The sequence below is a fragment of the Lynx canadensis genome, chromosome D2 (assembly GCF_007474595.2).
Source record: "Lynx canadensis isolate LIC74 chromosome D2, mLynCan4.pri.v2, whole genome shotgun sequence".
NCBI lineage: Eukaryota > Metazoa > Chordata > Mammalia > Carnivora > Felidae > Lynx > Lynx canadensis.
Genome location: NC_044313.2, coordinates 35,755,744 through 35,773,399, shown reverse-complemented (window position 1 = coordinate 35,773,399; position 17,656 = coordinate 35,755,744). Strand labels below are relative to the sequence as shown.

Here is a 17,656-nt window from a genome sequence, read left to right as displayed (position 1 = left end):
TTTCCCTGTTGGAATGTCAGACTCATCCCTATAATAAATTTTCAAAGATATGTCCAGTAGCACATCAAAAGGACTTTTTAATATTTTTATAAGTAGACCCAAAAGAGAACATTTCGCCTATGCTTTTGTTGCAGTTTTACAAACATAAACATCATTGAACTTAGTAAAAAGTACATCTCCAAAAACTAATGAATATATTGCAGTATATTTGGTTCTGGTGGCTAAAGTCCTATGAGTCAGAGGATTTTTTCCCCCTCTCTCTTCCTTTCTCTCTCCCACCTTCCATTTTATTTTTTGCCAAATGTTCAGAAAAGTCACCCTATAGACAATGATGTAAACACCACCTGTTATGACTAATCCACTCTGGTCTCTTTCTGTTTCAGTTGCCTGCTACTACTAAAGTAATCAAAAGCAATAAAAGTACTGAATTGAGAGAGGGATCCTTCAAATTGTAGCTCATTTATCACTGCCTGGTATCCACACATTGTAAATTATGATATTAAATAAGAATTGAATTTTTGAGTTTACTACTACCAGTAATTGTCATTGCGACCTTAGACATTACACATAGCGCTCATGAGCCTTCTTTTACTCATTTATAGAATGAGGAAATGGGGCGTTATGTGTTGAAAATATCTTCTACCTCAAAGTTTTATGATTTAAAGGGTTAATTTTCTAACCTATTGATTTTGTTCGATCCTTGCTGAGTTTTGTTTGACATTTCATAGTTTACCAGCCCCTACTTCCATGCACTTTAGGCTTTAGTTTTGCTACTTGTTTTCCTGCATGGTAGAAGGTTTGGCATTATTGGACAGTGGAAGAAACATGGATGTTATGACTTATCAGGGTGTGTTTGAATCCTGGCTCTGTAACTTACCAGCTGTATGATCCTGGAAAAGTTATTTAACCTCTCTGTGCTTGTTTTTCCATCTATAAAATAGCGTAATAAAGAAATCACCTCATATAAATTTGTAAGGATTAAGGAAAAAAAGCATTTAAAAGCATTCAGTTATGGGGTGCCTAGGCAGCTCAGTTGGTCAAGTGTCCAGTTTTGGCTCAGGTCATGATCTCGCAGTTCATGGGTTTGAGCCCCACATCAGGCTCTGTGCTGACAGCTCAGAGCTTGGAGCCTGCTTCGAATTCTGTGTCTCCCTCTCTCTCTGCCCCTCCCCAACTCACGCTCTGTCTCTGTCTCTCAAAAATGAATAAATGTTAAAAAAAATTTTTTTAAAGCATTCACTTCTGTGCCTTATGAAATTCAGTAAGTGTGAGTGATAATACGACAAGCAGTTACATTGGAGGGAAGGGATTACAATGGGCAGGAGTTTCTATTACTTATTTCATGAGTAACTGCACAAATTTTTTAAAATTTGAAACATCACACATATAGAAAAATGTCATCAACATTTGTGTATGGTTTTGATAATAATAAAAGGAAAGCATGCGAACTTAGCACTCAAATCAAGAAAAAGAACATTACAGGCCTCTTAAAAGCCCCATTGAGCCCACCCCAGTTGCATTGCCCTGCCTTTCTGTCCAGAGGTAACTACTATTCCCTTGATTTTTTAAATTTTTATTTATTTTTCTTAATGTTTATTTTTATTTTTGAGAGAGAGAGAGAGAGAGAGAGAGAGAGACAGCATGAGTAGAAGAGGGACATTGAGAGAGAGAGAGACAGAATCTGAAGCAGGGTCCAGGCTCTGAGCTGTCAGCACAGAGCCTGACGTGGGGCTCGAACTCACAAACCCAGGCACCCTCCCTTGATTAAAAAAAAAATAGTTTTGTTTTTATACATTCCTGTAAACAATATACTGCCTAAATTATATAATTATACAGACACACACACATACACACACACACACACTCTGCTTAGTTCTGAAAAACTGAATAGCAAGCATAAACCTCGGATGTTTAAGGGACAATATTGCCACTATTAGGTGAAGATTCCCAGGAGACGATAGTCTGAACAGAGTCTCTGAATCAAATCTGGCTCCAACTTCCCCAAGAATTTATGAGTCCTTTCTGGGGAAGTCAGTGGGCTTCCAGGTCATGAGTGAGCCCTGGGAAACAAAAGAACCATTGGCATATCTGAGAGAGCTGTGATTTGGACTATGTAGTAAATGTCTGGCAGAAATATGGTCTCTCCAGCTGTCAGCAGTTCCCCAGGTTAAAGCAGTGAGGTGAACTGAGTGCCCTCAGCTGATTCAGATACCACAGCAAGAAATTTCATCTGGAGCTAAGTACCTTTCTCTTTGGCTTCCTTCTTTTTCTGCTCATTTTCCTTCACGGGTTTCAGGAAGCTGTCTTGGCTCTTTGAGTGCTTAATATGCTCAATACTTAGATTCATTCTCTTGGCAAGAATCTTGCCTTTAGCTTGTTTGTTTACGACAGTGCCAACAGCAAGATGGGTAACACTGTAGACTTCCAGTTTTGCCCTGGTAACATTTGTGGGGCATTCCTTTTTGAGTAATGTCCATTCCCTTGATGTCAACAACATCACCTTTCTTGTAGATTCACATGTATGTGGCCAAAGGAACAACTCCATGTTTTCTAAAAGGCCTAGAGAACATATGGCAGGTGCCTCTCCCCGTTCCCTTTGAGTTGGTCATTTTAGCGAATCACTAGAAGATGGCGGTTCCAGCCGAAAGGCTGGTGATAGGTTTTTTAATTTTTCCCCTCCCTGCATGATTTCTGACTCTTCCAGGTTGCTTTTGTTTATTTGTTTTGGTTTCTACAATATTGGAATCCCTCGAAGGCTTGTTCACTCCTATGCTGGTGACTGATGCTGGCTGTAGTCTTGGACTTTAAATAGGTTCTAGATGGAACACCTGCACCTGGCCTTTTCGTGGACTGCTTGGCTTCCTCACGGCATGGTGACTGGACCCCAGGGTCAAGCACCCCAAAAAGAGACAACCAAGCAGAAGTTTTATTACCTTTCGTAACCTAGTCATACGGCATCACTCTGTCACAGTTTTTCATTAGCAAGGATTAACTAAAGCTGGCCCGTATTCCAAGGGAGAAGAGTTAGACTCCATCTTTTCATGGGGGAAATATAAAAGGATTTATAGATGTATTTTTTTATTTTTTTGTAATTTAAATTCAAGTTAGTTAACATACATTGTAGTCTTGGCTTCGGGAGTAGAACCTGGTGATTCATCTCTTACGGGTAACACCCAGTGCTCATCCCCAAAAGTGCCCTGCTTAATGCCCATCACCCATTTAACCCATCCTCCCTCGCACCTCCCCTTCAGCAACCCTCAGCTTGTTCGCCGTATTTAAGACTCTCTTATGCTTTGTCTCCCTTTCTGTTTTTCTCTTATTTTTCCTTCCCTTCCCCTATGTTCATCTATGTATTTTAAAATGATCACACCATGTGAGTGTAAAATCCTCAAAGAGGAGCCAGGTCTTTTGACTCTTGTTTTAGAACTTTTTCTTATACCCTGTTGTAGGACAGGAAATCATAACTAAAATCAGGTGTTTAGAAGACATATGCATGTTACGTTTCCATGCTGCTTCAGTTTCTGTCATAATGTCATCGTATAGTTCACTCTATTAATAGAGAATTTTTTTCAACTTTTTTGATTGGTTTGTAAGTTCTATCCCTTTTGTTCTTAAGTAGTTGTAGAGATGGACATTAGAAATTATTAAACTAGTGGTTTTCAAACTTATTTTTATTTTTTATTTTCATAGAAAACACTTTTTTGAAAACTAAAATTTTTCTTGGGGCATCATTATATTAAAAGCAGAGAAAAGCTAAGCTGCTCTGAGCAAACATATCCACCAGCACCAGTCCCATGAGGTGGTCCTTGAAGTTCTTTGGAACCTTGGGAATAACTAACTTAGGTTATCTCTTTCATATTATCATTATTATTTCTTAGATTTATTTATTTTCGAGAGAGAGAGAGAGACAGACAGACAGACAGTGTGAGCAGGAAAGGAGCAAAGAGAGGAGACACAGAATCTGAAGCAGGCTCCAGGCTCTGAGATGTCAGCACAGAGCCCGACACGAGTCTTGAACCCACAGACTGCGAGATCACGACCTGAGCTGAAGTTGGATGCTCAACTGACTGAGTAACCCAGGCGTCCCCCCCCCCCCGCCATCTCTTTCATATTCTAGTGTCAAAAGTGTGGTCTAAGGAGTTTCAGTGACATGTCTAAGATTATAGGAGTAAGTGAGCCAACAATGGGACCAAGTCCTTACTTTTTTATTATTACTTGAGTGTAAATTATTTGGGATGACACTTAGAGGATGGCATTTTGCAACACCGTGTCACCAGCAGCAAACCTTTTAAACTAGTGTTTCCTTTCCATCAGTAGAGGGATAAGGAACAGGCCCAGGTTCTCCTCCTGAACGCCCAGCCTCCACAGAGACTCGTGTTTACCTCTGATGCTGCCATTGCCATCTGTGCTGGATGGCCAGGAACAATCTTCAGTGTCCTAATCATGTGGCCAATTTAAAATGTCAGTCTTAATTTTGGTGGCTCCACTTGTGGAAAACCACATATTACTAGTTTCCAACCAGAGTCAGCTTATGATCGCTTCTTGAAAACAGTGAGTGAGCTGGCAAAATTTGGCTGATAATCTCACACCCTTATACATAGTTGTATTATGATCTTCATTCCCCCCCCCCAATATACTTCCAGCCCCCACCAGAACCCTTAATCTTTTCGCACTGGCTTCAAGTGTTTCACTTAATGTTTCTAAGCAACCAACTAAAATTGGCAGCACTATATTAAAATCTAGGGAAGATGATGACTGCTTATCAATTTAGCACAAATTGTTCCCAAGTATTGGCTGAATGAAACCAAAATGACAGGTTTTCACTGATAAACATATTTTGGCTTTTTTCAGCGTATTACAGTATTCTATATTGCAGAAAAGCCTGCATGTGATGGAACAAAGAATTGTTCTATTTATAATATCAGTTTGAGATTTAATTAATCTCTCATCACCACATTTATTGATTTTCTCTCTTGAATTAGACTTTAATAACCATCTGTGAGAACAGACTGAAAGCCTGTCTCTGGAAACAATGCCTTGATATTTAGGGACACGAGAGCAGCTGTGAGCTGTTGTTCTTCCTTTCTTAATAGTTGAAAGTCACATCCTGTAGTTTGGCTTTCATTCACTAATGTGAGCAAATGATCTGCCTTTCTTTCTGACTCAAGTTCCATTTACATAGTACGTTAACATTCTGTGTTACTCTTCTGTCCAAGTTACCTTCTGACCTAAAAATAAATCCCATCTGGGCCTCTGGATCTAATCTCACCCTATAATCCTCTCGGTCTCAGCATTACTATTTCTCTTATATAAGAATCTTCCCACTCTCAGGCTTTGCCAAAATCCAGCTCTCTTACTAACTAGACTTTTTCACTCTTCTTCCACCTCAGCATGGTATTAATAAAAATGAGTGGGTATAAAAATGTATATATACGCTTTGTGAGTGAATAAGTTAATTTATATTTGAATGAGTCTGTGTGTATCTAATAGTGGGTGTTTATAGCCCAGGTTGGGAAAGGTGTGTGGGAAGGGATAGGAAAGGGTGAGCCTGGTGAAGAGGAAGAGAAACTGTAGAGGAGCCTCGAGACAACAGTAACAAGACCGGTGTTGGAGAGAGGAGACTATCATCTGTTTCTTTGCTGCTGAGATGCCCATTTCTTTCTTATGGTTATAGGTTTCCAAACACAACAAGATATCATTTGTAGAGATACCTAATTTTACTTGCTAATAAATTGAACCCCAGTCCAATATATGCCTAAAGTAAAAATTGCTAGAAATTGGGTATTTCCATATTGAATAAAGTGTATAAAAATCAGTTCTGGAACTGAATGAAAGAAATTTAATCGTCTCGTACTGTCAGCATCACTGGTCTTTCCTAGTACCCACTGAACAATGTTTCTCTGTGTGATCCTCGGACCGGCGGCATCAGCATCATCTGGTAACATGTTAGAAATACAGATTCTTGGGCCCCACCCCAGACCTACTCAATCGCAAACCTTGGGGAAGGAGCTAGTAACCTGTGTTTTAACAAGCTCTCCAGGTGATTCTGATACACAGTAAAGTTTGAAAATCATTGCTGTTAATTATAAGAAATTGGCATGTCTGAAGTATCCTCTAATATGAAAGATATTTTACTTTAAAATACACCCTGACACTAATGAAATTTATCCTAGTTTATTGAAGTTAGTCGTAGATGCAAGGACAGATACTAGACTGGGGGAGTGGATAAGGAAGGAAAGACCTTATAGCTATGTTACTACTGTGATGATTGATACAGCTATGTTTGCTTAGTTGAAGATATATCCTGATTACATAAGAGTAGAATTAAATTCTATATGTGTACATTTCATTATTGTAGAATTTAGGATATGAAAAATATTCATTTACTCTATTGGCTTGGAAGTATTAATAATTCATAAAATAAAATAACCAAAATAAAATGCTTAGTAGATGGGCTCGAAAGCAGAATGGAGGAGACAGGAATAAATTAGCTGGAACATAGAACAATGGAAGTTACCCCCTCCGAGCAATAGGCAGAAAATAGACTAGAAGGAAAACATGAATTATCTCAGAGACCTGTGGGACTGTAACAAAAGAGGATACTTTCTTGTCATTGATGTCTTAGAAGGACAGGAGAAAGAGGGTAGGCTGAAAAAGTACTTGGAAATGACTGAAAGCTTCCTATATTTGGGAAGAGACATAAACAGGTTCAAGAAACTGTGAACCACATACAGGATAAACCCAAAGAAATCTACATCAAGACATTCGATAATCACATCTCTGAAAACTAAAGGCCTCTGAAAAGCAGCCAAACACAGCACCTTACCTATAGATATACAGTAGTGGCTGTATTAATATCAGATAATCTAAGTAGACCTAGAACAAAGAAAATCCTGGAGAGAGAGAGAAATATTATATAATGATAAAATCAGAATTATAAGGAAAGAATTAGAAATATTTTTTTTTAATTTTAGAAATAAACCAGAGGGAACACAAAAGCAAACATATATACCAGATAATGCCCTAAGAGAACTAGAAGATGAAAAGGAGGAAATGTTTAAAATTTAAAAAGAAATGAAGAAATCGATAAAAAATTTGACAGAAATTAACTAAAATTGAAACAGGCAGAGGCTCACATCTGGGTAATTGGAGAAAGGAGGGGCTTGGTAAGACTCTGTCACTCAACTGATTCATGATTTCAAAGCTATTTGTCTTCTAATAATTCATTAAGCCATGCATTCCTTTTGTGAGATTCTTCTGTATTTGTTTTGTTTTGCAATTAAAAGATTATGAAATGTTGGGGCGCCTGGGTGGCGCAGTCGGTTAAGCGTCCGACTTCAGCCAGGTCACGATCTCGCGGTCCGTGAGTTCGAGCCCCGCGTCAGGCTCTGGGCTGATGGCTCAGAGCCTGGAGCCTGTTCCCGATTCTGTGTCTCCCTCTCTCTCTGCCCCTCCCCCGTTCATGCTCTGTCTCTCTCTGTCCCAAAAATAAATAAACGTTGAAAAAAAATTAAAAAAAAAAAAAAGATTATGAAATGCAACAAAAAAAGCAAACAGTGAGCTGGCAAATATTTGCAAAAAGAAAAAGGAAAATATGGAAAAGTGTCATGCAAATAGGTTTTTTTTTAAAAAAAACTAAAACTACAGTCAATAATTACAGAGGATGTAAATAAATGGTTTGCATATATTCAAGAAGGTAATAAACATTAAAAACATTGAGTCTCACTGAAATACTCCCCGAAACACAACTTTCTGGAAAGGAGCAAGGAAAGAAACTTTAAATTTAGTAGATTATATCTGTAGATAACTTTTAATTAAGATACGGCCTAATATTTGTTGTGAGTGAAGTTGGGGTTAGAGGGGACTGGTGGCAATAGAGCCTACAGTAGGCGCCCTTTAACTGTGGTGGGTTTTCTGTTATGTGATCCCAAGGCAAATGTATTACTAAATAATTCATTTGTTTTCTGTTCACGTTGAGGTAGCCTGGCATTTTATAATTTGGAAAAGTTTCACCATTAATTACATTGAATGCTTTTTTTATACTTCACAGTGAGAGACCTACCACCAATTTGCCTTGATGTTAGACAAAAACAGCGTGTCTCTACAGAAGCATCATCATCTGAAATGAAGGCCCCAGTTCTTCCAGAACCTGTTCTTCCTAACCAGCCCAAGACCATGAAAGACTTTCAGTAAGTTTCAGCTCACTGTTACATGTAGACATATGGATATCTGCGTGCTAGTACTTTCCATATTTTAATATTTTTGTGTGAGAAATTGGACTCGTGGCTGTTTGTAAGGCATTGGTCAAGAGGGAAGACACAAAAGTTGAAGATGAAAACAAATGTATAAATAACAGGGAAGGGGTAGACAATGTGGCAGCAACACTAAATAACAGAATATGAGTTAAAATAGACAAAAAGGAGATGAAGGTGGTGATAAAATAATAAAATGTTGCCTTTTTAAAAAAATAGTATTTCGTCTACTGTGTAACACATAAACTCTAAAACCTATGTCACTACTGAAGAAAGTCCAAATGGATTCTTTTTTTTTTTTTTTTTTTTTTTTCAACGTTTATTTATTTTTGGGACAGAGAGATACAGAGCATGAACGGGGGAGGGGCAGAGAGAGGGAGTCACAGCATCGGAAACAGGCTCCAGGCTCTGAGCCATCAGCCCAGAGCCCGACGCGGGGCTCGAACTCACGGACCTCGAGATCGTGACCTGGCTGAAGTCGGACGCTTAACCGACTGCGCCACCCAGGCGCCCCCAAATGGATTCTTGAAAGGCTGAGTGATAATGGGAAAGTAGAGAGAGAATGTAAACAAATCTTTCAAGAAGCTTAGCTGTGAAGTGGAGGAAAGGAAGTGTTAATTGTAAGGAGCATGTCAAGAATGACCTTTTTCAAAAGCATGTAGATGGGAAAGCTGAATTGATATCATGAGCTAATTAAGAATTGTAGATTCATAAACTATATTTACATTAACTGGAACATACTGAACGGCTTCAGTATTTCAAGTTACATGCTTGGTGACATTTGTAAAGAAGAAATGCTGTTTTATCCGGGTAGTATTTCTGTCATAGTTGATGTATGTTTTCATTTTAGGGAAGATACAGAAAAAGCTAAGTCGTCAGGAGATTGGAAAGCAGTACATGATTTTTATCTGACAACATTTGATTCTTTCCCAGAACTAAATGCTGCATTTAAGGTAATTACACATAAAACACATTTTTCAATTTGTTTTCTTTTTTTTCTTTTATTACTTTTTTAATGTTTTTATTTATTTTCGAGAGACAGAGAAACAGAGCATGAGCAGGGGAGGGGCAGAGAGAGAGGGAGACACAGAATGCAAAGCAGGCTCCAGGCTCCGAGCTGTCAGCACAGAGCCTGAGGTGGGGCTCGAACTCACGAATTGCAAGATCATGCCCTGAGCCCTTCAGATGCTTAACTAACTGAGCCACCCAGGTGCCCCTAGTTTTCAATTTTCCAAAGAAGATACGATAATTCAGCTCTTTCCCTACCCAATATTGACTTAAGCAGCCGTTTAAACAAACATTTATAGGTATTAATTTCTGAAATTATGCATATCACAAATAAATATTACTTAACTTATATCTTAAAGGTTGTTTGTATTTGTACTAATGCTGATGTTTCACGCCACTCTTTCAGTTTTTTTTTTTTTAATTTTTTTTTTTCAACGTTTATTTATTTTTGGGACAGAGGGAGACAGAGCATGAACGGGGGAGGGGCAGAGAGAGAGGGAGACACAGAATTGGAAACAGGCTCCAGGCTCTGAGCCATCAGCCCAGAGCCCGACGCGGGGCTCGAACTCACGGACCGCGAGATCGTGACCTGGCTGAAGTCGGACGCTTAACCGACTGCGCCACCCAGGCGCCCCACTCTTTCAGTTTTAAAAAGGAAAGTGACTAAAATAATTCTCATACATTCATTTTTATTTTTAGCAACTTGGCCCTGAAAGTTCTTTTTCAACATCCTACCAAGAAATTATGAAGTAATGGTTGTTAGGGCTCAGATATTACTAAGAACAGTCCTTAAATGTTATATATACACTAAACTTACTAATTGAATTTGCAGAAAGATGCCACCACCTCATTCAATACCATTGAAGACTCTGGGATTAATGCTAAGTTTGTGAATGCTGTATATGATGCCTTACTTAATACTGTAAGTATTGTTTGTGAACAGATGCAAATAGCATAACTCTCTATCTCTTCTGTATTTCAAAAGCAGCCACAGAAATATTGTAATAATCACTTTGTAACATAATTATATTAGAAATTCTGATATAATTTTACAGTAAATTTAGTTGGAATTCTCAGAAAATTAGATTTATTTAATTAAAAAAGAATTAAGCAGAAAATACTTCTGTGTCCAGTTCATCTAAGGCTTGCTGAAATAAAATCACGCTTCACTTAGTCAGCAAAAGATTAAAAATTATTTGATTGTACTGGCATTGCATTGAATTTATAGTGGTTCTCAAACTTTACTATGTATGGCAATCACAGGAAGGGCTTTTTAGAATACAAAGTTTCAGATTCAGTAGGTCTGGGTAGAGCCCAAGCATTTGTGTTTCTAACAAATTCCCAGGATATATTGATGCTCCTGATCCAGGGACCACATTTTGAGAACCACAGTACAATAGACGAATTTGTGAAGAACTGACATTTTTTTAATCCGTAAGCATGGTATATCCCTCCAATGACTTGGATCTTCTTTAGTTTTTCTTGATGATTCCTTGTAGTTTTCTGGATAAAGGTCTTACCTGTATATTGGTACATTTATTTCTAGTACTTGATTTTTTTCTGATGCTATTGTAATTTGCTATTCATATTCTGATTACTAGTATATAGAAATACTTTCATATATTTATCTTTGTTTACTTACCATGCCAAATTCACTCACTAATTCTAATAGTGCATCAGTAGATTTATTTGGATTTCTGTATGGACAATCCTGTCATTTGTGAAAAAGGAGACTTTGACCTCTTTAGTCCTTTTATCTTGCACTGGCTAGGACCTCTTGTGCACTTTCAAATAAAAGAAGTAATAGATACCTGAGTACTTTACTGTTTAATATATATAAAAAGTTACATAATAATATTTGTCATGAGAGAAATGTAAATAACATTACATATTTGTTCAAAGTGAGTAAAAAGTTTTTTAAGCACCTTACCATGAATTGACAATATTGTGGAGCAGATGAAACTTTCATACCTTGATGAGGGACGGAAAAACTAGAACAACCACTTTGGAAAATTGCTTGGCATTATTCACTAACTCTTAAGCATATACATATATACTGTGACCCAAAAAGTTCCACTCCTAGGACATTTGTCTGACCTTTTTTGACTTGGAATATTGTCAATGTTTTATAGGCACTAAAAAATTAAATCTACAACACAAGGGGAAAACTCTCTAAAATGGAAATACGATTTTTTTTAGTATTTGAATTATTAAACTATATAGGAATTTTTTTTATGCCTCTTCCAAATCCAACAATGAAAAAAAGTCTTTTTGTTAATGTTTTATTTTTTTGAGAGAGAGAGAGAGAGAGAGAGAGAGAGAGAGACAGAGCATGAGCAGGGGAGGGGCACAGAGAGAGGGAGACACAGAATCTGAAGCAGGCTCCAGGCTCTGAGCTGTCAGCACAGAGCCCGATCGGGGGCTCCCACTCACAAACCATGAGATCATGACCTGAGCCGAAGTTGGACGCTCAACCGACTGAGCCACCCAAGTGCCCCTGAAAAACGTCTTATTTTTTTATTGAACATAATTTCATTGCACTTAATAGGATTGTGGGTTTAACTGCTAATTATAACTTGGTTCTGGTGGTATTCATATATTTAAATATATGCAGCCATTTTATACTGTTAAACATGCTACTCTTGGACTTGTGCTCGTGCTTTTATCCTGTCAATCCAGGGAGAGTGAAATTGTTTTTCAGTCATACAAAACTGATGTTGGTCATCAAAGGGCCACCGTATGTGTTTGTGCAGTTGGTGGTGCATGACCCATCCCGGGGAGCATTCTCATTGTAATCTTATGTCATTGGTGCTCTAGCCCTCTCAGATGTGAAAGTGATACCACCATAAGTGGCAGTTCTGGGTCCTCAAGTCAGATTTTAACTATTGAAACAGATCTGTCACTATAATTAACATATAAAAGTCACCTAAGTAGTTAATCCTAATTATTTTATGATTTTCTTTTGCCTACAGCCTCAAGACATTCAGAAGACGGTATTAAAGGGAATCATTAACAGCCTATTACGAGAATGGAAAGGGTAATTGTAACTAACATTTAGCTAATTGATACAGATAATTTCTACATCCCATATGTCTTTAATATATATGTATGTAGTTTACTCTCAGAAAAAAATTTTAGTTGTTATAAAAACATAGATCAGAAAGAAATTATAAACTGTTTATGACAAAGCTTTCTAACTTGAGATTTGTGACTTCTCAGGAAGGTCCATAGGTGAGCTTCAGAGGATCTGTGAGTCCTTTAAAATTGCATATAGGGGCACCTGGGTGGCTCAGTCAGTTGTGCATCCAACTTCAGCCCAGGTCATGATCTTGCGGTTCGTGAGTTCGAGCCCCACTTTGGGCTCTGTGATGACAGCTCAGAGCCTGGAGCCTGCTTCAGATTCTGTGTCTCCCTCTCTGCCCCTTGCCCACTTGCACGCTATCTCTCTCTCAAAAATAAATAAACATTAAAAAAATTGCATATAAAATTTGTTATGTACAGATATGTATGTGGAACAAAAATGGGATGGGTAGTTACATTGTAATCTAGAATTAAATAACGTGGACATTAAATTTAGCTTTGGACTTCCTGGTAACTAGAGCAAAATTTTTCTTCTTTCTAATATAAGGAAATATAAGTTTGGCTACTGAAGTATTTTTTTCTTAGAACTAAATCTTGAATCGTTATATAAGGAATGATGGGCCATGTGATTGATAACGTTGAAACTGTGGATATGCATAACACAACAATATACTTTGAAAAGTCCATATTATTTAAAATGTTATTATTTAAGTAGGATATAATGTAAATAATAGCTTCTTTTGAAGCCAAAGAAATGCCATTAAATTATAATCTGAATGTTTATATTAAGCCCCATTTAAAAATAATATCAAAATTATTAAATGTTAAATGTGCTCTGTATTTTTAAGTAACATTGCTCTGATTTTCAAAGAAATTCATGGTTATGACAGAAAATTTAGAGAAAGCACTACTAGTATTATTTAAAAGCATAAAAATGTTGAGGCGCCTGGGTGGCTCATCGGTTAAGCGTCAGACTTCGGATCAGGGCATGATCTCACAGTTCGTGTGTTCGAGCCCCACATCAGGCTCTGTGCTGACAGCTCAGAGCCTGGAGCCTGATTTGAATTCTGTGTCTCCCTCTCTCTCTGCCCCTCCCCCACTCACACTCTGTTTCTACGCTGTCAAAAAATAAAAAAAAATAAAACGCTTAAAACATTTTTTTTTAAAGTATAACATGTTAACATTTTGCCATCTTTTTTCCTAGTCACCTTTTTTAAACAATTGACATCACACTGTGTAGTTTCATGTGATTTTTAACTTAACAGTATTTTTCCTAAGTTATCATTCCAGTAATAAGTTTGCATTTCCTTGAATTGTATGGTTGTGGTCAAACACGTAGTGCTTTACTGAAAATGGAGAGATTTAGCACATGCGGAGCGTTCTGGAGAGATGAGGAAGCCCAGGGGCCTGACCCTGCCCGGCCTCAGTCCGCGCTCAGCATACTCAGTGCTTTCTAGCCTAGCACATGCCCTGCCGAAGCGTGCCTGAGACACATTAAATGATAATTCCATTGATCCATCTAAGGAGCGTGTGGTCTTTACCCAAAAATCTTGTTTTATTTTGGGTTTATTAGAATAACAACAAGATCTAAAGCTCGATGACTATTATGGGCTAGGCACCTTTCTAATAATCATCCATGTGTTTCTCACTGAATCTTCACTACAAGCCTGTGAAGTGGGTAATACAATTTTCATTTCACAGTAGAGGAAACTAATTTACAGAAAAGTTACATAAATGGCCCAAGTTAACACAGTAAGTGCTGGAGTCAGGACTAGAACCCAAGCAGTCTGGCCTAGAGCTGTGATCTCCCACCACAACTTGAGTGCGCAGAACTGTGTACTGCGTTGGATTACTAGTCCCCAGGACAGGAAATTGGAAATTGGCATGGTATTGCTATAAAATGGAAAAAATAGTGCTCGCCTGTCACCAGGAATTTTAATATTTATGAATTGCCTTGAGCATTTAAAAAAAATTTTTTTTAACATTTATTTATTTTTTGAGAGACGCAGAGTGTGAGCAGGAGACAGGCAGAAAGAAAGGGAGTCACAGAGTCCAAAGCAGCCTCTAGGCTCTGAGCTGTCAGCACAGATCCCGACGTGGGGCTCAAACTCATGAACCACGAGACCGTGACCTGAGCCGAAGTCGGATACTTAACCGACTGAGCCACCCAGGCGCCCCTAAAATACTTCCAAATATAATTTCTGAAACATAGCAATAGTCCCATTCAGAAAATAGTATGACAATTATTTAGAATATTATAGACAGAAATAGTTTAGATTTGTTTTAAGCGTAAACAGTTTAAATCCTCATTCAGTCAAGATAGTTCTTCTACAAAGAAATGTTATTGACTAAACATTTTTATAAAAATATGTGTATACATTTTTCACATTTTAATACATATGTTATATATATATTTTCAGATTATGTAGCTTCACATTTTGTAAAGGTCGTTTAGGACATTTGGGGTAATGGTTTATGTTTTTAGATTTATTTTGTAACTATAACAGAAAAGTAAATAATTATTTAGTGATTTTATTTTCTTAAAGGAAATTCAAGGAGATACTGGGAGGGGAACCATTTTTCCCCCAGCATTTAATTTTGAAAGTTTTCAAACCACAGAAAACTTAAAGATGATGAAAACTCAGTACATCTTTCACCTAGATTCACCAGTTGTTAATTTAATGCCACATTTGCTTTTTGCCTTCTCGCCCTATGTATGTGAGCACATGTGTAATTATTTTTTTAGCAAGTGGAAGACACTTCACCTCTAATTACTTCAGCGTGTATTCCCTAATAACATTCTCCTACATCACCATAACACTGTGTCGCACCAAACAAATTTAACATTTTTCTAATAGGACTCTCTCAAATGCAGTCCACATTTACATTTCCCCCTGTTGTCTCAAAAGTGTTCTTTAATATCTGGGTTTTGTTTTTCAATCAAGGACCCAGTCAAGGATCATGAATTGCATCTGGTTAACATACAGGTGAACCATTTTTAATTCAAGAAGTTACTTCCGGGTATTTGCGAGAACGTATTCAATAGATCCCGAGAGGGTGAGAAAGAAACCCTTACCAGCTTTGGAATATCAAAAACTCTTGGTCAGATTTGATAATGTGACAGTCCAGATTAACATGGAAGAAAATTACCAGTTAGTCATTTTTCAGAGGTATTAAAATATGAATTTAATTTAGAATTTAATTTGAAACATACTAGATATATTTAAAGTGTGATTTGATTTGCAGACATTGCTAGATCTATCTCTTCAGAAATAGACCTGTAAACACAAACATATTTTCTTACTTCACTGCATCAGTATTTTTAAGTGAGATATCAGCTATCCTTTATTAAACAAAAACATAAGTGTTCTAAAATTGTTGATTGTTCATAGATTTTTAATTCCTTACTGAGTTAGTCATGATATTTACTCCCAAAAATGTTATAGCCTACTTAATTCACTTTTTAGTTATCTTCAGAACCAGCCAAGGGTAAGCACAGAGGAACCTATATTCCCAGCATATTGTGAATGTTACTGTCTCAGTAATCATACATATTAACTTAAGTCTCATTTTTGGCTTTTACCAACTCAGTTCTCGCAGAAACATGTAGTGATCATTTTTTGTTCGATGCTATAAGATCAAATATGAATCTGTAATCAATTATGCTTGTTTCTTTTACAGTCCACGAACAAAAGATGATCTTAGAGCATATTTTATACTTTTACAGGTAAGAAAGCAAGAATCGAAGTTGTCTAACTCAGATCTTGGTCTATGCATGTGTTAAGGGAAATGATATCAAGTACTAAGTAGTATTTTGGGCAACACTATTGATACTTTTTAGATTATAATATAACCAGAGCATTAAAGTTATAACAGACAAACAATGGGAAGCTAAATTATCTTGGAGATTAAAATTTTAATGTAGTTTTTGCCTTTCTGCTGTGGTATTGGGTAACAAGCAGCATGGAAGCACCTCTTCCTCCTCCAGCCAACCTCTTTTCTTGTCACTAGTTCTAACGGGCTCCAAAACTTTATTGTATTTCCCAACTAGTAGGTTTCTGACTTCTCTAGGTATTTTCAGTAAATGCTTTTGTTAGAGTTCTAATGGAAAAATCAAAGTGGTTGCTTATATTTGCTCTACAAAGGTGATGAACTTTTTCCTCGTGAGAGATACAAATGAAAAGCAATTTTTCGTTTGTATTATTTTTTGAAAAAGAAATGTTATTACATAGCTAGCATACTGCTTTTGTATAGTCTTTACAATTTACAAAAGGTGCTTGTGTATGTACTTATCTCATTTAAAGGTAAGAAAAAATTATGTTAAATAAGATATGGTGTTCAATTCAATTTTATGTCCAGTAAAAGGAAACCTGCATGGTAGGAATAAAAGAAAGGGGAGAAGGGAAAAATGGAAAAAAAGAGGAAGATGGAAAAGAGGTAGTTGAGAGATGAAAAAAGGGAAAGAGAGAAGTAGGAGGACAAAGGCAAAGGTAGAAGAAAGAGAGGAAACATATGTAGATAGTAAAAGCCAGAGAAATGACAGCTTGTTCAGATTTGTTAAGTGAGTATATTAATTAGCAGTCCCCTCTGCCCATGATACCTTCTCTTGAGCACCATTTAGGTGAGGCTATCAACTGAGGGCATTCTCTGAATTTGAATTTGTGCTTGCCAGTAAGTCAATTTTGAAAATACATGGTGCTCTCTTATTTCCCACAATTTCAGTTTATTTTTCAATAATAATCCTTTCTTCCATGACGTTTTGAAATGCACATCGTGAGAAGAGTGTTAGATTTTGGAAATATAACTAGAGGTTTTGCTTAGCCTTCAGGTACTCCTTCAGTGTCCCTTTAACATCTGAAAGTTGTCGAAAGCTGTTATATGGTTCTCTCCTTGTTCTTTGTGAGATATGCAACTAACTCATTTCATAATGGCCAAAGTTTCACAACCAGCTTTTATTTCATTTTTCCAGCATTGTTTTTTTTTTTTTTTTTAATCAAGGAAGAACCAGGTTTTTAAATTGGATGACAGTGATTGCCATCACTTATAACAGCCACTGAGCTAGGAGCCTTACATACATTTTCTTTTTTACTACTTAAAACAAGTAAGATAGGTATTATCATTCCTGTTCTACAGATGAGGAAATTGAGAATCAAAGTTTAAGGAACATGCCTAAGTGGTAGAATCAGCCCTCAGACCCAGATCTGTCTTAATTTCAAAGCCCATGCTCTTTCTGCTGTACCATAGCCAAAATCTAAGAATCTGTTAATTAAATAATCAAACAAATAGATTATTGTTTTCTAGAATTTCACCCAGTA

The 17,656-nt window shown here is 37.1% G+C and overlaps 1 protein-coding gene across 1 annotated transcript in view; it reads left to right on the top strand.

The window, feature by feature from the left end:
• Positions 1-17,656, top strand: part of HECTD2 (HECT domain E3 ubiquitin protein ligase 2) — a 76,016-nt gene that overhangs the window by 24,743 nt on the left and 33,617 nt on the right. Inside the window, exons 3-7 of the mRNA XM_030334893.1 lie at positions 8,051-8,189; positions 9,103-9,205; positions 10,093-10,182; positions 12,233-12,297; positions 16,023-16,068. Of these exons, the coding sequence (XP_030190753.1) occupies positions 8,051-8,189; positions 9,103-9,205; positions 10,093-10,182; positions 12,233-12,297; positions 16,023-16,068 (443 nt within the window). The remainder of the gene's footprint in view (positions 1-8,050; positions 8,190-9,102; positions 9,206-10,092; positions 10,183-12,232; positions 12,298-16,022; positions 16,069-17,656) is intronic.